This window comes from Xenopus laevis, chromosome 7L, assembly GCF_017654675.1.
Source record: "Xenopus laevis strain J_2021 chromosome 7L, Xenopus_laevis_v10.1, whole genome shotgun sequence".
Taxonomy (NCBI): domain Eukaryota; kingdom Metazoa; phylum Chordata; class Amphibia; order Anura; family Pipidae; genus Xenopus; species Xenopus laevis.
The window spans coordinates 102,926,303-102,949,957 of NC_054383.1; the positions used below are offsets into that span (position 1 = coordinate 102,926,303).

General features: G+C 37.7%; 1 protein-coding gene across 7 annotated transcripts in view; it reads left to right on the forward strand.

Annotated features, from left to right (window-relative positions):
- The window catches only part of kcnab2.L (potassium channel, voltage gated subfamily A regulatory beta subunit 2 L homeolog), a 127,345-nt gene that overhangs the window by 51,256 nt on the left and 52,434 nt on the right, over positions 1-23,655 (forward strand). Inside the window, exon 1 of one of the 7 annotated variants that reach the window (XM_018224401.2) lies at positions 5,076-5,399. In XM_018224401.2, the coding sequence (XP_018079890.1) occupies positions 5,140-5,399 (260 nt within the window). In that variant the 5' untranslated portion in view covers positions 5,076-5,139. 7 annotated transcript variants of the gene reach the window in all.

Here is a 23,655-nt window from a genome sequence, read left to right on the forward strand (position 1 = left end):
TAAATTAAGAAATTTAAAGCAGTTCTGTTTTTAAATGTACCCTTCAGCTTTACAAACCCCTGTAGATGTGAAAGGGTTACTTTCCTGCAAGCTCTGTAGAGAGGCAGTTCTATGCATGCTTACAGGAAGCTTGGCTAATTCTTACAGGAACCTCCGTTTGGTTAATGGGTATTGATTAATATTAGGTGAAACTGTAGAACACTTTTTGAATGCATTTGTGTGTTTATCTTACACCGCAAATTAGGCTGGAACTTTTAGAAGGGTAATTGATCCTTTCAGGTCTCTTCAGCTGACAAATCAAACCACTTTTGCTGAGTCTGTCTGCTGCTTTTTGAGCACTCTCTTCTGGCAGTGCATTAACTAAAATAAACGGAAAAATTGGCTCTGCTTTATTACTGCATGGATTCTGCAGTCTTTATTGGAAGCATTACTGTCCTAGGTGCTATTAAATATTAGTGACTTGAGAAATTTGTGTAATAGGAAAGCAGATTTTGTACCTGAAATATTCTTTTGGTGAATGTAAATTGCATCCTGTATGTACGTTTATCACCGGTAATGTATAGTGGATAGGATATTAATACAACAAAATTTTCTTTTTAGTTTGAGCTTTTTTTAAATTGGATTTTGAGGCCAACTATTATTAACCATTACAAGATTTTATCTTTAGAGTAGGAAGAATACATAAAAAAGGAGGGGGGAAAAAAGATCTAGAATAAAGAAGAAAATAAAAACTAGAAGTGGGGTGTGTAATAATTTGGGATTAACTCAAACGTTTACATTATTTATTCAACGTAAAACATGGCACCCAGAACTAGATTAATTTCACTCCGTTTTGTATCCATTCTTTAGTCGGTTGGGGAGGTTGCTGATTAGCAAATTTGTGGCAAGTGTGGATCAACCGAGGTAAAGAAAGTGGAAAATGTTCTATCTATATAAAATGATTATTTTGATGGATCTAGGATGTAAACATTCACAGTGATTCTACTCATTCTCCTAACTTTACTCCAGTTTATTTGTTAGTATTTTACTTTCTGTGCCGTAGTATTCTGTAGCTTCCGTGCGTTACTAAACCCCTTTCCCAAAGCAGGGAAATAATTAAAAATATGTAAATCTATGAACTGTATCTGTTAATTACTGAAAGCATGAATGCATCACCAGGATAGATGGCAAAAGTCTTTAGTGCTACCCCCATGTAAAGGTATTCAAAAGATTAAAAAAAGCTTTGTTAAATGGTGTATATATTGAGAATGTGTAGTAGAGACTCTGCACACTCCGAAAGGCAAGAATGCAGTGACAATACAATGGGTATTCAGTCCAAGGCACAGGAATGTACCAGCAATATAGATCTTTTAAAGTAAGGTGAGACATCACACTAGGGCAAATTTATCAAAAATCACTGCAAAATTACTAGAATCACTAGAAAAAAAACCTGCGTTAACGTTTGTCTGTGAAAGCTGCCCGTAAGTGTGATAAAACTTTTTGTTGTTTTCCTGAATCTTGACAGCTAATGCCATGATAAATCTTGAAAGGGAGACATTAATTTCCTTTTATACAATTCGTAACAGTAGTGCTGTAGTTTAGATTGTAGATTAGAGCAGCTCTTGACAGTTTATCTAAAAATACCTCTTTGACTGATCTGATTTGTGTCTGTTTGTTTCATTTAAGAGACAAAAGGCATTAAGACAAATGTTAGTTAATTTGTTTGCATTGTCACAGTTTCACGGTACCTGTAAATAATATGCTCCTATTTCCAAGGTTTCCAGTAGTGAAACTAGAAGCTAAAGGGCACCACAGCAGAAACTTCAGAAACAGAAAAAACTTCAAGAACATGACCTGACATAATTCACAAATTAGTTAGGGACCCACACGGTTCTCTATTATTTTGGCTTCACAGCTATTGCAGTCCCTTCTTCTTCTAAACCGAATTGTACTAAAAACACATTGTAATATAAACCTTAACCTGCAAGTTCACACTGTTTGTGTAGCCCATAAAAGACTGCAGTCTACATTCAGAGAGATCTATACATGATAATGAAGCCCACAGCATCCCTGCTTCTAAGCACACAGCAGCAACTTGAGACGTGCACTGCAGTGAGTAATTTCAGAATAGCCTTCCCTTTAACTGTAAGAGTCGTCCAATTCACTCTGTGTAAATGTGATCTAACAAAGAAACACACAAACACTGTAAACAACAGTTTTTCACAGTGTTTTATTACATTTGCCCTTCCCCTGCGTCATATTTGACATGCTCAGTTTAAGAATTGTAAAACCTTGTGTAATTTAATTTCTTGTTTCTTAGAACCAAGTCATTTTTAAATAGGATTGTATGTAAGCAATCGAACATCCGAAACTAGCATTGGTGCACATTTCCCCTCATTAGTAAATGAAGTGTTGAATTTGTGGAGAACATAATCTTCTACAACTGTGCATAATGAGAATTTCCAGGCCTTCCAGGATTAAAGTAAATTAAAAGCATTAATATTTGATGACTCAATGTTAGGATACAGAAATGTTCTCTTGCAAGTGTTTGATTCTATAGTTTTTTCCCCCCTGATAGGGGAATGCCTTTGCTGAGCACTGCTATTTTATTTGAAAAACAAAAACCACTCTGCCCCCTATTAATTAGTATTTCATGCACATCTGGCACGAAGTAACCAGAAACTGTTCAGGCTATTTCCAAAGTAACACAGAAATATCTGGAAGCATTATGTAGTTGTCAAATTTTTATAAAGCCCCTTGGATTTTTCTGTTTAGTGTACCAACTTGGCTAATAATATTACAGATATATAGTGGCTGTATCAGTAATTCAGCCATAGGTCCTAGAATATCAGGGACATCAACTACATTTTCACCAGGGCCGGCTTTAAATAGACAGTGCCCCTAAGCCGCCCCCACCTTGCAAACACCCAACTCCCATGCTCACACCCCTTTCTCCAACCTGCTGCTTGCAGATTCCTCCAAACTACTTCTTCTGGACTTGCACCATCGCTTCCACTAGGGACTGGGCGGGCAGTAGATTTAAATGGCACTCAAAATCTCTTGCCCAGTCCCCAGTGAAAATGTAGCCAGCGGGCGACATGCTGCCCCCTGATTTTTGCCTTTGTGGCCTGTCCACACATTCCAGTCTGTTTTACACCCTAAATCACACTTTAAGTTGCTTACCTTTCACATTTTAACTGGGAAAAATTGTATTCTCTGAAATCTTAACCTAAATCACCGTATAATTCTGCATATTACTTCTGTATGATTTATCTGGTACCTTGAAATTTGTAAATTATGCATTGCCCCTAAATCATCTTGAAATTTCTAGTAGAAAGCCTTCTTAACTAGCTCAGTGGGGATATAAAGTAAGTAGCTAGAAGTGTAGTTCGAAAAGACGCATATTGTGCAAAGCTGTTTTCAGAAGGTGCTCTAATGCCTAAGTGCTAAAATGAAGGCGATCGGAATAAAAGACCAATGCAAAGTTTAATCAAGCACATGGAGCAGTACTGAGTGAACCATCTGCTCAGAAATGTTCAGCATTTTTTCAAGCTTAGGTCCACCTATTGGAGCTAATTGTGCTTCAGACACAACTAGAATTAAAAGTGGTGGCAGGAGGATTAGGCTGTTTTGGCAGTCAAAATATTGTATGCCAAAGGATAGACCAAAGGAAAAGAGAGTTTGCAGCTTTGAAATTTTGAACTTTGAATGTATAAAGGTATTTGTAAATATAGTTGCCAAGCCATCAGTACTTCTTGGCTCAGCATTCTTCATACTCCTGAAGTCAACTGATAACAGAGGCTACGGTGATCTTAACAATAAATTTTGGGAGGAAATATAATTTGGGTTGGCACACAAACCAGAAGATGAGTCCTAGATCAAATTCAATAGAGTGTAGGATTCAACGTCTCAGTTCAATCACAAATACGTCCGTCCAATGAAGCAGATTAATCCAAATATAGTGGTAGTGATGAACTTCAATAATACGCAGTGGATTGCTGCAAAAAGTTGCTGTTTATTTAAACAGCACCTTTTTGCAGCAAACCACTGCGTATTGTTGAAGTTCATCACTACCACTACCATTTAAGCAGACCTCTGACTGCTTAAATGGGCCACATGTTAGATTTCATTTTGGAGATGGTGCAGTTCAATGAACAAAACAAATATGCTCAGATTTTCATGTGTACAATTAGTTTGTAAAGAAGAGCCACCTATTGGGCATCACTTGTCTAAGGCAATCAATTACAATCCGTGAAATACTGAAAAGGATGCTACAATAAAGAGTGTTTCCATTTTTCCATTTTTAATGATACCATATTTACAGTACCCTGTACATGTGGTAATAAAAGGGACAGACAGGCCGATTACAGAATCGTTTGTCAAAACTGCCTCTTGACCATTCCATGCATTGCAAAATAGTTGGAAATAAAACAAAAACTGGACAATCTTCTTGGTGGTATTGCTGTCCTTGTGGCTTCCTTTTGGGTAGTACCTTACAATAATGATAAAAAATTACAAAATATGTGCACACCAATATAATGTGCATAACAACGATCGGCTGTCAACTCTAGATAGTATACTGCTCTCTGTATATGAGCTGAAATGTTTGCAAAGTTGTAATAGAGCAAAAAACTAATACCTAGATGGTAATGCTTTTCTACATCCCAAATTGGTTCCCTTTTATTTTCATGCAGCAGTTATTTTTCATTTGTTAAGGTCCCCATACCTATTTTCCTTTGTCCTGCATGTGTACTATTCTACGCACACCAGCAAAAATGCATTTTAAAAGGAGCTTAGTTATGCATGTTACTAAGCAAGTTCAGTCTTTTTGATTTGCTTCTTAAGTGACTGTAGTTTACTTTGTTGTCCATGTTGAAACTGATCAGGTTCATCTTTTATTGTTTTCTCTAAGTTCTTGAGAACTGGGTTCATTTACCAGTGGATATCAAATGACCAATGACATGCATGTGTACATGTCTCTGCGGTGTCTTGAACAAAGAGAATATATAAAGGTCCATTAATTAGTAGAACCACTAGTTGTGTTATCGGCTTACTCCGAAACTTTGTGCTGTTCACAGAAAAATGTTTGTAGCACAGAGAGCAAGTTGCAATGACTACAGAGTCTCACCCATTAAAAGAAATAATGCGTCTTCTAAATCTATGCATCTGGAAAATTCACAGATTCCTAAGCCAGACAGCAAAATGCTGTCCATGTCATACAGCGGGAGCTTGAAAAGTGTGCTTAGTAGATATCATTCCGATTGGGGAATAAACCAGGTCCACCAGGTCGATATGGTGGAACTCCAGCGTCTCCGCGAAGTGAGAGTTGCTGCTCATGTGAAGAACATGGAAGAATTTCTCAAAATGCACGGACTTTCACTGAATGAATGTACGGCACGTAAAACGGGCATGAAATATAGGTAAGATTTGCTTCAGATATTGTATGCTAAGTAAGATAGTCGATTCAACAAAAAAACTGATGCGTTAACTTGTTTTTGGCATTTTTGGGTAATTTAATGCATGTGCTCAAGACACTGTTGGATAAGTTGATCTCTTACATATATGTAACAGTGTTATGGCTTATTGTGCAGTCAGTACTGTGAAGAACATCTCAACTAGCACTTTAATATAAACACTTTTTAGATCTGATACACACACACACACACACACACGACAAGGAAAAAGGCAGCACTCGTTATATCAAAAAGTGAAAAAAGTGTATTTAAGATCAGGCGGAGAGATGTTCTGCCACTAACAGGTCATGTAATGAACTTTGATCTTAAATACACTTTTTTCACTTTTTGATATAACGAGTGCTGCCTTTTTCCTTGTCCACTTTGTATATGTATGGGAAGCCCACGGAAGTTTCCCTAAAGGCGCTGCACCAACCACACCGTTAAGCTGAAGATACAGGGAGTGCTGCTAAATACTTGTCTTTTATATTTATATATATATATATATATATATATATATATATATATATATATATATATATATATATATATATATATATATATATATATATATATATATATATATATATATATATATATATATATATATATATTACACTGTTTATATCAGCATGGAATCTATGTATGGGGCTTTGGGGAGGAAGGAGCTGTTCATGCATTGCTAGATCTTCGTTATAAGATTGGCGTGCATTTCTTATCTGAGCCAAGTTTGTTGAATAAATGAAATCTAGTCTTTGTTATACCGATCCTGACTTACTGACAATATAACTCCATTATGTGGCAGTGCTGAATGTTTACATGCCAATATTAGCAAATGGAATGGAAGTTTGAAAGTGCATAATTTGTACACAAAATAACTAAAACATTAAAAAAAAACTAAACCATTAGACATGTGGTATCCCATATATGGACACCTGTTATCCAGAAAGCTCAGAATTACAGAATGCCCATCTTCCATAGACTCCATTTTATCCAAATGTTTTAAAAAATATTTCCTTTTTCTCTGTAATAATAAAACAGTACCCTGTACTTGATCCAAACTTAAAATATTATTAATCCACACTGGAAGCAAACCCAGCCTATTGGGATTATTTGATATTTACATGATTTTCTAGTAGATTTAAGGTATGAAGATCCAAATTATGGAAAGATCTGTTATCTGGAATACCCCAGGTCCCGAGCATTTTGGAGAACAGGTCCCATACCTGTATTTGAATTGGCTAATTCTAATTAAAGTTGACAGAAAGTTACCTATTCTGGTTTGTCCTTTTTTCAGGTTTGGGTTGCTATATTAGTGTTGAAGGCTATCAATAAGGTAAATATAAGGATTTCAATGATATTTTTAGTAAAAAGTATATTTGCACAAGATTTTCTTCAGGTGCATATGAGCTGTTCTGTGGAGCTCCTACTTCATGCATACTTGTTAGGTAAAAGCTTTCCTTGGTATTTCAGGTATAAATAATGAATGAGTGCATTGTGCTTGGCTCAAGGGGGTTGTATGTCTGAGCATTGTTCATATAGGCTTTGTGGGTTTTTTTGTGTGTGTTGAATTTTCTCCTTACAGCTCAGGTTTTTTATATAGCTAAGCCTTGTTCATATATGCATTTGGTTCTTATTTTTCTCTTGTTTAATTAATAAAAAACAGATGAAAGATTCTGGACTTGTAGAGTCTTGAAATTTTGAGGGTGAATCATTTGAACCGGATGTTTACAAGTATTACTGAGCTAATAAAATATAAATATATAATAAAGTGTGCAGGACTTTAAGGCTAATGAAATTCAGCCTAAGCCTGTGTAGCTCTCCACTGCAAGACAATGTAGGCCTATAAGGTGCATAGCAAGTAATATGTATTTAAAACAGAGACTAGTTCTATTGTTAAAGGGGTTGTTCACCTTTGACTTAACTTTTAGTGTGAAGTAGAGAGTGATATTCTGAGACAATTTGCAATTAGTTTTAATTTTTTCTTATATGCGGTTTTTGAGTTATTTTGCTTTTTTTACTCGGAAGCTCTCCAATTTGCCGTTTTAGCAATAGGGTTGCTAGTGCACAAATTACCCTAGCAACCATGCATTTATTTGAATAAGAATATGGAATATTAATAGGGCAGGGTTGGAACAGAAAGATGAGTAATAAAAAGTAGCAATAACTATACATTTGTAGCCTTACAAAGCATTTGTTTTTAGACGGGATCAGTGACCCCCATTTGAAAGCTAGAAAGAGTCAAGAGTATATGAAATTCATATTCAATTCATAAACTATAAAGAATGAAGACCAATTGAAAAGTTGCTGAGAATTGGCCATTCTATAACATACTTAAAGTTAACCTGAAGGTGAACCACCCCTTTTAATGGAGGTATGTTCCAATCACCCATTCCCTTTTCAGAACCTCCCACCTTAAACATTCCGGTCATGGCCTTTATATGTATCCCAATTTTCTCATTGGACTAAGCACTAGTTGCTCACTAACTCAAACGAACACTTGGAGCCATGATGATGTTAATTAAGCCTAAATATATTTCCTTGCCTGCTGTATTAGTTGCCCATAGGATAAAATTAGAACAAAATCTAGTTGTGCCTCAGAGGGCTCCCTAACTGTAATCTGATTGAACAATAATAATGGTATCAGAATATTGCACTGAGATGGGCTATACCCAGCTACAAGCACTATGTTAGGTGCAGTAAATGACTGGTTCTGGAGTCGTAGCAGCTACTAGCCCAAAGTGAACCTTGTGCTTCACCTTTAAGCTAACTTTTATTATGTTCTAGAACGGGCAATTAAAAGCAACTTCATTATTTATTTTCAATAGTTCTTGAATTATTTGTCTCCTTCTTCTGACTCTTTCTGGCTTTCAAATGGGGGTCACTGACCCTCATCTAAAAGCACATACTCTGAAAGGCCACAAATGTATTGTTCTACAAATCGCAAACTAGAGAGCTGCTGAATAAAAAGCTAAATAACGCAAAAAGCACAAATATTAAAAAATGAAAACCAATTGCAACCCGTTTAATGTGACCCGGAACTGAAGTCATGTCTAAACCTTTCACCCCTCACTCCTAATCATCCTGCAGAACCATTTGTATTGTTTATTGTAGGCATGCTCCTTAATGGTAAATTTGTAATTTTGCCAGAAGTAAAGATATTGCGAAATGTAATCAAAGACCATCAGTAGACTCCAAATTCCAATCTATTTTTTTTTTTTAACATTGAAAGGGTAAAATCACTATAATCCATAAATTACTGCAAGAATACCAGGCATAATTTTCCCTAGAAATAATTCCACTCTTTCAGACGCCACTGAGGGGGTTAGTGAGTGTAGAAGTGATTTCAGTGTTATGTTGGATCCCTGGGTAGACTGTGCAGTCTCTGAAGTTAGAGAGGAAGGAATCAGACCCAAGAGACAATTTATATAGAAGATAAATCATTAAGGGGCCCATTTACTTAACTCGAGTGAAGGGATAGAAAAAAAAAAAAATCGAATTTCGAATGTTTTTTTTTGGCTACTTTGACCGTCGAATGGGCTACTTCGACCTTCAACTACGACTTTGAATCGAACGATTCAAACTAAAACTCGTTCGACTATTCGACCATTCGATAGTCTAAGTACTGTCTCTTTAAAAAAAAAAAACTTCGACCCCCTAGTTCGCCACCTAAAATCTACCGAAGTCAATGTTAGCCTATGGGGAAGGTCCCCATAGGCTTTCTAAGTATTTTTTGGTTGAAGAAAAATCGTTTGATCGATGGACTAAAATCCTTCGAATCGAACGATTTTTCGTTCGATCAAACTGTTTGCAGTAAATCCTTCGACTTCGAAGGATTTCCATTTGGCAGTAGAATATCGAGGGTTAATTAACCCTCGGTATTCGCCCATAAGTAAATTTGCCCTTAAGTGTCATACCAGCTAGCTCAGGCACTTGAGTTAAAATCAGATAACAATTGTGCCTTGGAGCCTACCGAATTTGAAAACCAATGCACAGTCAGACCATGCTGCATAATAATATTATGTAATTGTCTAAGGCTCTCTTTCCATTAATTCTACTTCTGCTTATTCTAGAATAATGTCTTACTTTAATAGGACTATTACATGCATTCCCCTCTGCATCTACACTCTTCTCATGTGTTCAAATCATGGTGCCTTCTTCTAAATACATCTCTCCTTGTTCCAAGTCAACATCACATCCTCCTTGATTTCCCAAAGTAACAACTGGGGCTTCACCTTGCATTGGCAACCTCTTCTCTTACTGTTCTGCTCTTTCATAAGCTCCATTCCTTCTTCACATTTTACACATTTTTCTCTATGTTTTGGCTGGAACTAGGGATAGGCAGAAGAGGCTTGTGACTAGGGTGCAAAGCTTGGGAGGTGCCAGGCACGTACCTTCCTTGTTGCCTACCACTATTCCGGCAGGTGTTACCTCACTGAAAAGGGCCAAGCAAGTGCTGCTTTTTGGAATCAAAGTGTGCCAATGCGCTTGATTGTTAGTGCATTAACGAGCATACACATGCTGGTTTGTTGCGCGTGGTGGGAAGTTTGGGCTTTGAGGGGTGGTGACACGCCTGACTGAGTTGACTGGGGCTCCCAGCTGGCCTGGCCCAGCACTGCTCTCTGACTTTGGAAACTAATTTTCCAGAATTTTTCTCTTAATCTTAATTAGCCTTATTTGCCTTTTTCTATGGCTGTGCCTTGTACCTCATACTAACTAGACTGCAGTGAAACCGTGATTTGACATAACCTTGATTTTAATTTTCCCACAATATATACACAATTCCTTTGGTCTCACCAATTTATAATGCATTATCGTGTAAACTTTTCTCTGATTTTACACCAAAAGTTTTAACTGGTGTTCCCAAAACATTAGCAGACGGGCTTCTGTTTTTGTATCTTGAAGAAGTTGCTTTAACACATTTCCCTGACATTACAATTTCCTGGATTTTACACATATATTTCCTGTTCCCCTGAAAACCCTAAAATGGGGGTTCTACTGTAGCATAATAGCATAAATCTATTATTATTATTCTATTTTAAAAAAAGGTTTTTATTTTGCATTTTGAAACAAACAAATAGGCATTGTCTGGCTATATATGTTAATTTTATCATCGGCAGTCTGTTATTAACCAGTTTTACCCACTGCTTTACTGTGGGGGGTTGAGGGCTCATCCATGTCATGGCAATCTGTTTTTAGTAAACCTCTTGTTTTATTTAGAGGTGCCAAATCATCCACAAGTCCCAGTAGGCACACCTCTGGTGCTAGTGCTCCAGGGAGCAGAATTTCATTAGTCAGGTAGGCTATTGCCTTGGCCCAGAATGTTTGTATCAGGGGACATGACCAGAGCAGATGAAAAAAATCAGCGTCCGGGTGCTGGCATTTGGGACAATTTCCATTTGGGCTTTTGCCCATGGCTTTAAGCCTGATTGGAATAATATATGTACAGTGTATTATACGGAATTGTACCATCCTATCTTTTGTAGAAATTAGAAAGCTATATAGTTCCCCTATTGCATCTTCCCACATATTGTCATCTAGAGCAGGAATAAGGTGATTCCACTTGGTTTTTGCTTTGTTAAATGGACTATTAATGGTGGATATCAGTGTCTTGTACAGCCCAGAGACCAGCTTTTGTGGATTTGGGTCCCATAGCCTGTCTTCATTTGGTTGGGTTTTAGTAGAGATTGTCAGGAATGACAAAACATTCCTATGAGTTTTTAAAAGTGTTTTTAGTAGCCTCGAGGCATCCTGCTACACATAAAAGTAAGGCCTGGACCAGGTCCCAAGTATTTTGGGAAAAATTCAATACCTGTATAACCCCCTTATAATATTAATACATAACATCTTTTAGAGCTGCCTTGTTCAGTAACAAGTGCACAGATGCAGTCAACCCTCTCTCCAAAACCATACTGGTCCAGTCAGTGGAACAAACTTTCAAACCTGCATACACAAAACACCTTCCAAACTCCCAGCCAATCGTCCCCTATGTTCCACTGCTTACCTACACACCATTGATCACTTACTAGAAAGCTATCACTAGGGCAGAATTAGGAAATAAGAACGGCTTTGTGCTTTGGAACAGTGAAGGGAGATAACGGGAAAGCCTAAGAACACTAGGAAGGGCAAGATGGACAAAACAGAAGAGGACAGTTGAATAAAGAAAACGTAGAGCAGACGCGAGTGGAAGTAAAATAACAGAAGGGAGAAAAAGGGGTGAACCAGACTCTTGATGCATTTAAAGGGGTAGTTCACCTTTAACTTTTATTATGATATGCACAGTGGCTCTGAACTCTTTATACATTAGTTGATACATTTCTTATCCTTGTGAATAGATAGATCTGGTCATGGTATATCTCTAGTAATAAGTCAAATCAACTGGACTTGCTGTATTTTTTTATTTTTTGAAGACGTTTCACTAGTTATCCGACTGGCTTTCTCAATTCAGAATGTCCTGTACAAAAATATTTGTGGTTATATACCCTAGAATCTTACTCCAATCAGTATAATCTGTTTAGCAAAACCAGCATGGGGTTAGAGACCTCATGGAGGCAATGTGTTGACTGTATTAGCATGATTGGAGCTATGAGGTGTTTTTAAACTGTCCAGTGAGAGGTGCCAAAACAGCATTGTATGTGGAAGACATTAGGTGTCACACCCCCCGCCACCTCTGTTCAAACTTGGTTTTTACATTTTCTTTGACCCCTCTTTTGTGCCAACCCTCCTCCCTTTTCAGAATGTGAACTTGGCAGTCTTCAAAGGTGTGTGCTTTTTCCTTTAGATGTAGTTACACAGCCGAGTCCTGACCAGAGGAGCTGGCTCTCCAGTGCTGTGCCATACGTTTGTGTACTGGTTCTTTGGTTTCTCCAACGTATAAGTCTGAGCATTCCTCACTGCACTGCTACTCTTCTTATGCCTTGGTATTGGGTGCTGCATCAGTTTGTTGCTGGGTTTAAAGCTGGTCAAGTTTTTCGGACACCCGATAAATATATGGGAGGATCAAGTTCTTTTGTCTGTCCTGCTTTCCACCTTCACCAGTAGTTTTGGTGTTGTTCTTTCTCCTTCTCTTGGTTTTAACAAAGGCCCAGTCTGGATACCCACATGTGGGCCCCTCTAAGATGTTTCAGCATTTTTGCCTTTGCCTCTTTGCTGTTGGGATTGTGTCTGCTCTGTGTTGTAGTGTTCTGTTATCCCCCAGTTTGGGATCTAATTGATGGTGGACACGCGAGAGCCAAACAATATATCTAAAGCACTTAAGGGTAACTTACAGCACTTAAGCTGTAAGTTACCCTTCCATTTAGACTGTAAGCTCTACGGGACACAGACCTCCATCATTTTATCTCCTTGACACTAAGCACTTAATCTGTATTGTAACTGTACTTTATATTTGTGTATTGTATTTTTGTACTTTATTATTGCAATGACCCCTGTTTGCCTGTTTGTTCTACTCATTTATTGTTCTGCTGTAAAGTGCTTTGCCCTTTAGGAGCACTATACAAATAAAAATATACATACATATCTAAAAAAAATGGACATGGCTTTGGTTTTTACTTTGCAGGAAATTTTGATTACTGCCACTAGATGGCAGACTTTACTTTGTATTACAAAAGAAGCAGCGTGTATAATTGCTATACTAGGCCCATTTAAGGTAACTATACATACACTACACAAGACTAATCTTAAAATCACTTTTTAAAATTGTTTATGGATAGCTGCAAAAGAACACAAACACTTGCTTAAATTCAGTACAGATATAAATGCAATACAGTAGGGATGCACCGAATCCACTATTTTGGATTCGGCCGAACCCCCGAATCCTTTGTGAAAGATTCAACCGAATCCGAACCCTAATTTGCATATGCAAATTAGGGGTGGGAAGGGGAAAATGTTTTACTTCCTTGTTTTCTGACAAAAAGTCACGCAATTTCTCTCCCCTTCCCTAATTGGCATATGCAATTAGGATTCGGTTCGGCTGGGCAGAAGGATTTGACTGAATCCTGCTGAAAAAAGCGGGATCCTGAACCGAATCCTGGATTCGGTGCATCCCTACAATACAGATATAAATGCTATACAGAAAAAATGGTGTTGACTGAACATTAAATATTTTACTGTATGTCAATGCCTTAAGTGAAGAAATGGTATAAAGGGTGCTCATTCCAGAAGTAAGGACTAATTAAGAACCTTCCCCATGATCTTCGTTTTAATAACATTGCTGACTTATTACAAGACTGATGTTTTAATCAGATACTAACTTGTTTTTTCATACTCTCTGAACTGTGGATTCTTACTCTGCACACCCACTAGCGACTCTCTGTGGCTTGTGTACCATTCAGGTTAATGGTGTCTGACCTTCTCCAAGTGGCATTTAAACATCTGTTCACATATATAGTCAAATAAGGCTTGAATCCAGAAGATGGAAATAGGTCAAGGCTTGACCCTTTTAGAATTTTGTAGCCTAAGAATTTTATTGCATACAAATGTAGCTATTGCTAGTTCCTACGATAGTTCATCCTTATGTTACATGCATTAAAGTCAGATCCCATGGCAGAATGGAGAAAGGTCCACTTTTTTTAAACAAATAACTTTGGTTTGGCATTACATTAGAACCCTAATTTTATGTCCCCGGATTTTATGGTTTGCCGGAAGTGACCTGTTTTATCATAATGACATTCAGGCAAGCTGCATTTTTTCTTTATCGCATTTAAAGAAAACGATACCCCAAACAATGTAAGTCTCTATATAAATATATGGTATAAAAGAGCTTGTATGTAAAACCCTGCTTCATCTAAATAAACCATTTTCATAAAAATAAACTCCTTTATTAGTATATGCTGCTGAGTTAATCCTAAATATAAAATTTGCCATTTTAAGAACTAAGCGCCATCTCCAGGGACGATTCACAGTCCATACAAACCAAGGGCACACATACATGTTGGGTCACATAAGCCAAATAATGGACAAAGTTCTGTCTATTACTCCCTCACTTGTTACAGTTAGAGCTGCAGTATTTCTCATCAGGTGATCTCTGGGGGAGCACAGAGAACATCCTAAAATGGTGGATCAAGGTAAAAGATGTAAAATGGGAATATTTACTTATATCTATGTTTCAGTTTGGTAAGATTTTTTAAAAGGCCTCTTAAAGGAGGATTCAACTGTTTAGCCAAAAAAAACCCTACCCCACGTAGACCCTCCTCCCCCCCAGGCTAGCTGCCCTCCCGGGGAAATCCCCCTAAGTTTATACCTTACCTTCGGCGCAGATTTAGGTATCGGACTTCACCGCAGCTTTCTTCCGTAGAGGAGGGAGGGGGGTCTACGTGGGGCATGGGGTAGGTTTTTTTGACTAAATGGTTGAATTCTCCTTTAATATGATATAAATTGTCTTAGTTAAGAATTTATTCTGGAGAAAATAGTTTTCCCGGAATTTAAACTGTTGTGTAATGTATCTTATTTACCAAACCGTATAGAAAATAGGACTGTCAATGGTTTTATTCTGTGTGCACAACTTAGAGGTAACATTGGTGCAGCACAAGTCTAACACTTTTTGCAAAGAAAGGACTGTGAGTATTTTTGGTGGGGGTAAGGGGCATTCACAATTTGGCCTGAGATGTGTGGCATTCATAGTGCAGTTTGTACAGAAAGTCTGTTGATGAATTAATCTGTCCACAAGAGATTCATTCCCTAGTGGACTCATCATCACATTCTTCTTACTTACATTACTGACTTTGGTTCTTATCATTCCAGCTGCAGGGATTCTATTTTGATTATTTCAGCCTATTCTTAATAGTCTTTCAACAAGACTATTATTGAAATTATTTTTACAGCTCATAACTGCCAAAATAGGATAAACAACAACTTTTACCACTTTATTAAAAAAACAACAAAATTTTTCTGCCCATTATACACGGTGCTGGAGTTGTTGCTGATATGATATTGAAATGATATTGAGTAACATTTTATTATATTACTTTGTATATTGTTTGCTATGTCAACCATCAACTAATTCACTATTCTTCCAACTCTGATGTTGCCATTTTAAGCATTGTAAGTAAACAGACCATATCAACATAAATGGAATCCCTTAAAGAAGTTGTTTACCTTTGAGTTAACTTTTAGTATGGTGTAGAGAGTGATATTCTTGGACAATTTGCAATTGGTTTTCATTTTTTATTATTTGTGGTTTTTTGAGTTATTTGGCTTTTTGTTCAGCAGCAGTTTGCAATTTTATCACTCCAGTTGCTAGGGTCCAAATGACCTTAGTAACCATGCATTGATTTAAACCAGAGACTAGAATAGGAGAGGGCCTGATTAGAAAGAGAAGTAATAAAAGGTATCAATAACTATAAATAAATGTGTAGCCTTGCAAAGCATTTATTTTTTAAATGTTATTTTTTAGAAATGTTCAGAATAAGAAGGCAAATAATTCAAAAACTATAAATAAGAAAGGGCCCCCGGTATTCATCAATCCATTAAGAAAAGTTACCTTTTGTTAAATAGTTTGCATATTTGCATTTTCTTACCTATTATTGTTCAGTGGCCCACTGGGGTGATGCCCAGTGTTTTGCCATCAAAAATACGGCAGAAATGTTAAGGCCCAGGTTAACTGAAGGCCCTCAACATATTATGGAACTGCATAATTCTTGTACCTGCTGAGAGCTACCAGTTTCAGGTTGCAGAGTGTAATTCTGCTAATCACCTATCCACAACCAATCATCTTTAGACCACCCCAAATCATCCTTTTTGTCCCCCCCCCTTTGTTTTTTTTCCTGCTTTGGGTCTTTAAATTACCTGTGATGTCTTTAATTCTCTCTTCTCATGGATTTTCCTTAAAGGAGAATTCAACCCTAAAGTTAAAAAAAAAAACAAACCCTACCCCCGTGCCCTACATAGACCCCCCTCCCTCCTGCCCCAGCCTAAGTGTTACCTGAGGCAAATGCCCCTAACATTTTACTTACCCCTCGGTGCAGATTCATGCTTCGGAGTTCACGGGCGACAGTTGGAGCAATTTTCTGTTTCGCAACAACCGCCCATGCGCCAAAACTCATGAAAATTGCTGAAGCACCGGTCTCATTCCGAAGATTTCAGAATTATGAATTCCCATATTTCAAAGCTTTCTGAAATCTGGTATTTTTTAGATTAGATACCAAAATTGTATAATCCTAATATGTGCCAAGTGTAAGATTATGGTATATTAATATTCCTCACCCTTTTTACTAGGGTTAACAAGCAGACAAATAATCCACACCAATAAGTGTATGTTAAAGTGATTATATATTGTTGTTACAAGACCATAATTCATCTCTCTCTGGGTCATCTGATGGCTTGTGATCCCATCTTGCTTCCAGGCTGCTCTGTCATGTGTCCCCAGCTGCTTCTGTCTTCATCTCTTCCCAAGGCTCCCTTTCACTACTGTCCAGTGTTCTTTTATCCTGGTTTGTGACACCTGCTCCCACAGCTCAACTTGCCCAATTCCAGTAGCGCGAGTTTCTCACATACAGTTATATGGCTCCAGTAGCAATATACAGCCTCCCTTCCATCTCCAAGAAACCCTTTCATATGTATAAATTTGTAAGGGTGTGAGTTTGAATGTAGGCTACCTGGAATAATTGGCCCCGCATGTAAAGTGGATAACACATAAATATGAATATAGCCCCAAAACACATACATCATAACATAAGTAAATAGCATACCCAAATGGCCATTTCTTAGATGTTTAGAGACAATACTGTCCTGACTTTTATGTTGACACACAAGGACTCCCTGAATCCCAATGCAAAAAGAATGGCAGATTTCTGTATTCAAAATTAACTTATTAATTTATTGATGCAGCTGCCATTGCTACAGTTGAGTGATATGTTCATACTTCCTTAATAGTCTCTTATTGGTGAGTAGTGTTTACCTGCCTTCATCATCTCACTGTCACGGACAGGGCTTCCAAGTGAAATCTTAGTGCGCATGTGTATGCACTATAAACATACAAATGGAAGGTTACAACGTTTCAGATTGGGAAGCCCCATAGTAGGGCAACTAGTCAGTGCGGTAAAAATTATACTCAAATATACCTTACCTTGTTTTCCTCCCAGCAGACATTACCTAAAGGGTTTTCATACTTTTATGGAGTTTTTCATGAGGGAGAAACTTATTTTCCTTGACACGCACAAAACTCAGTGGCACAGTTATCTCTTCCAAGCTGAAAGGCAGCTGGCAAGCCATTAAATTTGCATGCATCTTTAGTATGCAGTGCAATCAAGGTATAAATTATGCATTTTTTTTGTATTAGACTTGATTGACAACATGGCATTTGAAATGAAGTCTTCTGGTTATCAAATTAGCGACTGCTGCAGTTATTAAGAAGCATGTTGTTAATCATTTATTCATCAAGTATCTGTTCCATCTGGTGCTGTTTGACCCATTGCTCTGCAGTTGCCATGATTCACGCTGGTTCTTAAATGCATTCAAAAGCTCTCGGTTTAATTGTGCACGTTTTCTTTTACAATCCAGTAGCAATAAGTAATAGTGTTAAATTGATATTTGCAATGCAAGAGAAAGTACATAGACTGGAAAAGTCACAATAAAATCACACTAAGCATTATGGAGATACAATGGTTACACTGAAGGCTGTACAAATACACAAGTGGTTCTTTCTCCTCCACAAAAGATTCTCCAGAATGTAGAACCATATATGACCCTTAAAGGAAAACTTTACCAAAATGAATGCTTAAGCAACCGTTTATATCATATTATGTGGCAAATTAACAAATCTTACCAAACTGATATACATATATATATATATATATATATATATATATATATATATATATATATATATATATATATATATATATATATATATATATGGTGTGTATATATATATATATATATAAGTAAATATTGTACTTTTACAATGGTGCCTTGAACCACCTTTTTGTGATGGTCTGTGTGCTACCTCAGATCACCTGACCAGAAATACTACAACTCTTAACTGTAACAGGAAGATTGTGGGAGCAAAATACAGAACTTTGTCCATTGATTGGCTCTTGTGACCTAACATGTATGATTGTTTGTGTGCACCGTGAATCATAGGATGCCAGGGGGTGGCCCTTAGTTCTTAAAATGGCAATTTTATATTTAGGATTACCCAATGACACAAACTACTAAAAAAGTATATTTTTATGAAAATGGTTTTACATGAGGCAGGGTTTTACATATGAGCTTTTTTATGCAATATATTTTTATAGAGATTTACATTATTTGGGGTATAGTTTTCTTTTAATATTTAGTGTTGAGGATTGGAAGAAGCCATAGCATAGAACTTTATCATGTGGGAACAAGCTAGGCCTGCAGAAGTCACATGTCATTTCGGATTTGGTTTAGACCCAGTCTGAATCATGCAAAATTAGCTGGCATTTGGATAAATTTGGAAGTGATTCTTTTTATTCTGTTATTAAAATATTCAGATTATTTTTCCACAGTAATTTCCATAGTCATGCATACTGACATATCTGGGCAGCCTATAGCTTCGCATAAATGAGCAGCATATGGCCCTCAGGCCACCTGATGGGCATCTCTGGTTTACAGGATACTGAATGCTTAAAGGAGAAGGAAAGCTGATGAGTCAGTTTATTGCCAATAGATTGGCCACAAAAGTTCAAGCTAGAACTTGACTTAACTTCCTGCCTGAGTCTCTCCCTGCAAACTGAGCATGCTCAAGCCCTAGCCCTGGAGGTTTAAGATGAAAGAAGGAAGTCTGATACAGAAGCCCATGTGTACACAATAGAAGGAAACAAATGTGGTGTTTCTTTTGACAGAGGACTGAAAGCAGCATTACTTTGAGGGTTTACTGATGTATTTATATAGAGCTTTCTGGTAAAACTTACTTAGTTTTACACCTTTCCTTTTCCTTTAAGGGGGTACTCAAACTTTAAAGCAAAGCCACTCCCTTATTTTGGCAATCATTTATTTCACAGTTCCCATTTGAAATGTTAGTGTCCTATTTCCAATACAAATCCATAATTGCTAATTGTGTCCAATATTGGTGTCCCAGGGAGTGGGCAGTGTTTTAACAGATCTGGGAGGATTGGGGTGTCATAATTTTATTTTTTATATATTTGGCGGTATGTAAGCAACACTTTGGGACTGTCCTACTGCCAGCATAGTGTAAAACTGTTTTTGACCGGAACAAGAAATGATATAGAGACTGGGTGCTTTAGTACAGTGAGCCAATTCCAGTATCCCCAGAAACAAACAAGCCGATCACAGGAGAAAAGAAAAAAATGAAGGCGACAGGTGGCTAGGGGGTCAGCAGTAATTACCCATGCAAAGTGTGTGTGTATATATTCTCTACTTCTTCCCAATGGAAAACATTAATTCAGCTCAGAAAACGAAGCCTGCAGAAACGGCTAAAGCATTTATCTAACTATAGATATTGATTGCCTGGTATATACATCCAGTTTATGCATTTTGCAATTGTGCATGAATACGGTTTGATTAACTCTGCTTTTCAAAGACTAATGGCACAACAACAAAATCAACCAAGAGAAAGGACCTTATAATTTTGTTTTAACTGCTTACCTGCTGGCCTCCTTCATCCTGCTAGGCAACACTACAATTTATGGCACTGGCGGGTAGCGGACACCCAGCATATTAGATTTTATCATATATAGCAGATAAACCATTAAACCATTAGATTGCCCTGCTTGTATTTAAGGGTGAGTTAAAGGGGATATCTACACATTTTTATACAGTATAACTATTTTAAGCAACTTTTAATTTAAAAAAAAAACCTAAAACCACTGACATGTTTTCAAAGTTATTTGTAAAAGTAATTATTTATGCAAAGACATCCCTCCTCCAGCCAAGACTCCAATTTGCATGCATGGTTCTTAATCATCTATTCTAGCCTTTGCTACATTGTTTCAGAAGTCAGAACCAGCAATGCAAAGAACAAAAAAGGGAGAAATACCTCTTTCATTAACAATTAAGGTTTTCAAATAAATCTAAAAATATTGGGTTTTTTGGGTTTTTTTTAAATTGTAATGTAAATTGGAAAGTTGCTTAGATATACATGTTCATGCAAAACAAGATTGGGTAAAATTTCCCTTTACCGGATGTTGTGACAAAAAAAAAGCAGCGAAACGGGATACAATGAATATGCGGGGGGGGCACACAGAAAAGACAATTTTTTGCAGATATTCTCCGGAGACATTAGGTGAACCTTAGTAGCATTTTCTGCATTTAAAGCCTTCTTACACCTTGCCTGGTGACCTCTCACAGTTTAATAGAATTGCACTTTCAACAGGCTATAAGAAAACCTATGGCCCCTGGCGCATTGGACATTTGCTCTGCTGCTAATCTCAAGCAGAGAACAGTGGTGGACCAAATGCAGCTGAGCACACACATAGAGTAGTGAAAGACTGACCTCAATACTTATGTAACCACTCCATGTGTGATCAGTTACACACTTGTTATTCACTATTAGGGATGCACCGAATCCAGGATTTTCTCTGGTATTCAACCAAAATTAGGCTTTTTTCATCAGGAATCAGATTTGGCCCAATCTAAGTGACATGCCAAACCAAATCCGAATTCAAAAAATCACATAACTTTTTGTCACACAAACAAGGAAGTCAAAATCTTTTTAACCACATGCTGGTGCATCCCTATTCAATATTATGGTGAGCTGTGACAGACAGATGAGAATTTTGTTCTCTGCTGTGCAGTTGCTCCCTCTATGTAGAAGAATGTTGTTTATGCCTCTGTGAGGTGGTAACACTCCACTTTACTAAGGCCAGGGCTATCTATATTCCAGTAATGGGTTATAAACTCAATCAACGATGGCAAGGAGTTTGTGACCAGTCTACCAGTGGATCAGTGGTTGCTTAGGCAAGGAGAAAACTAAGTCAATAATAGTAAGAAAGCAAAAGGAAAATAAATATAATTCCATTAGCCAAATCCATAGCAAAAGTTAAGTTGCAGCCATTCCCCGTGACAAAAGAACACCTACGCACAAATAAGTACCAGGAATCATGTGCATCACTTGGTGTATTTGAAAAGACAAACACTTAAAAATTGGCTACATTTATGTTGAATGGGAGTGTTTATTTTTGAGAAGATCCTGTACATTTGCGTGCTTACCATTAGGAGATGAATGTGGGCTTCGTACTCGAGTCCAAAAGGCTTCAGTCAAAGTTCCAGTTCCATGTTTTTCTGTGTTAACTGTGATATGCTGTTGCCATTGTAAGACCCACACCCAGACGTGCCTTTGCGCTCTGTATGCTACTTCTGTGTGCAAATATGGTTCGAAGACAGGAAATCTTCGGGAGCAGAGGAGCATAGTACTTCCCATTCTGACCCAACTCTGTAGTGGTTAGCCAAATTTCAACCTGAACCTTCCCAACCAGCAGTCAATCTGTGGGTCACCACATATTTGAGGTCAACCCCGCATATCACTACTACCTACCGAGCTGGTCTGAACTGCACCAGCTAAGTAAGGACTGCATACTGACATCAGCAAATGGACCAGAGCAGGCTGAAAATACAGTCAATTACCCATGAAGCTGTAAAGGCATTTCAGTTACTGTGCCCTCCAATAACACTTTTTACTAGCACTCTATGGCAACGCTGCTTAGTGACTACCTCAGTTATGTAGTGAGGGAAATGCCTTCGGCCAATCAGCCTGTCTAGCCCATCATTGTTCCTGTATATTAACAGGGCCAGATTTAACAAAGCGGCGCCCCAAGATCCATATCCTTGCTGCTTCTGGTCGCGCCGCCCTAGCGCCGGCTGTGGCGCTGAGGCAGAAGCGCTGGGGAGCATTAAGTCCCCAGTGCTTCAAAGATGCGGCTGGGCGGCGTGCTGCCCCAAAAATTTTGCCGCCCCGGGCCTATGTGGCCTCGCCACAAATCCGGCCCTGGATATTAATCTTTATGCCAAATATTTTGTGTTTTGTAGGATCTCTGTAAAACTGTGACTAAGTGATTATTTATCTTCTGTATGTTTTTATTTACTCCCAGTGTCTTGTGTTAAAACACAGGTATTCTGAAAATTATCTATTGTGGCTTTTATTGTTTAATATCCAGTCTTTAGAAGATGAATAAATCCCATACTACGCCAGCTGATTTACAACTCTATTGCTGTCTAATATAACTCTTTGCACCCACCAAATGTATAGCATCTAACACTAGGGATTAACATTCTTAAAGCTGTATTGCATTTCTACTGTCCTACTCCAGTCCCAATGGTATTTCCGTTTCAGTTGATGACATGGCCATTCATTCCACCCTTAAAATGTGTTGCCTTGGAGTACCTTGTTATTCCATGCTCTCTTTTATCCTACATGTCCTAATCATATCATGTTACTTTAATGCTTCAGCACAGCCAAAATTAGACCAGGCTTAATTCATTCCACCGCTGTAACTAATACAGTACATTTTCATTTAATGCCTTTAATGTTGGCTTCCTTCTTATTCAATATCAAATGCCTCCAGTCACAAGCCATTACAAAAAGCTTTCCCATTATTCCCATAACTTGTGTATCAAATTAAATTTTTTTCAAACTTGAATTTTGAATCAAAACTGCACAGTAGATCTTTGTTTGTGAGTTCATATAGGGATGCACTGAATCCCTATTTCTGGCATCGGGCCAAACCCCAAATCTTTCAGTAAGGATTTTGCTGAATCAAATCCGATTGCATATGCAAATTAGAGCACGTAAAGGGGGGAAAAAATCCACAGGCCACAATCCACAGAAATTTTTTTTGATCCCTTAATCACATGATTTTAAGGGTTTGGATTAGATTCAGCCGAATCCTGATGAAAAGGCACGGATTTGAGCAAATCCGAGATTCAGTGAATCCCTATTAATATAAACATCCTTATAATGCTTTTCTATACTGTAACATGAGAAGATGCAGCAATAATTGTTACTCACAGAGGTACTGGCCCAAGAATTGAATGGTCAGATATTGTGTGATTTGGTTATCCAGACATCTGAGCTGGAGCTGTGACTACTCTGGCGTTGTCTGAAGCCCCATCCTCCTGCTGAGAAGGCATTTCGGACAGCCTATTGGATAACAAGATGTTCTGTCAAAGCTGTTGCCCTTAGATGTTTCAACAGTAAGGTTAAAATCAGCCATAAGGCTTGATCAAATTTGAGCTTGACCTCCTAAAGAAGGTGCTACATTCTTACCACCTCTGACTCCTCCTGTTACCATGTTATGAATTCCAA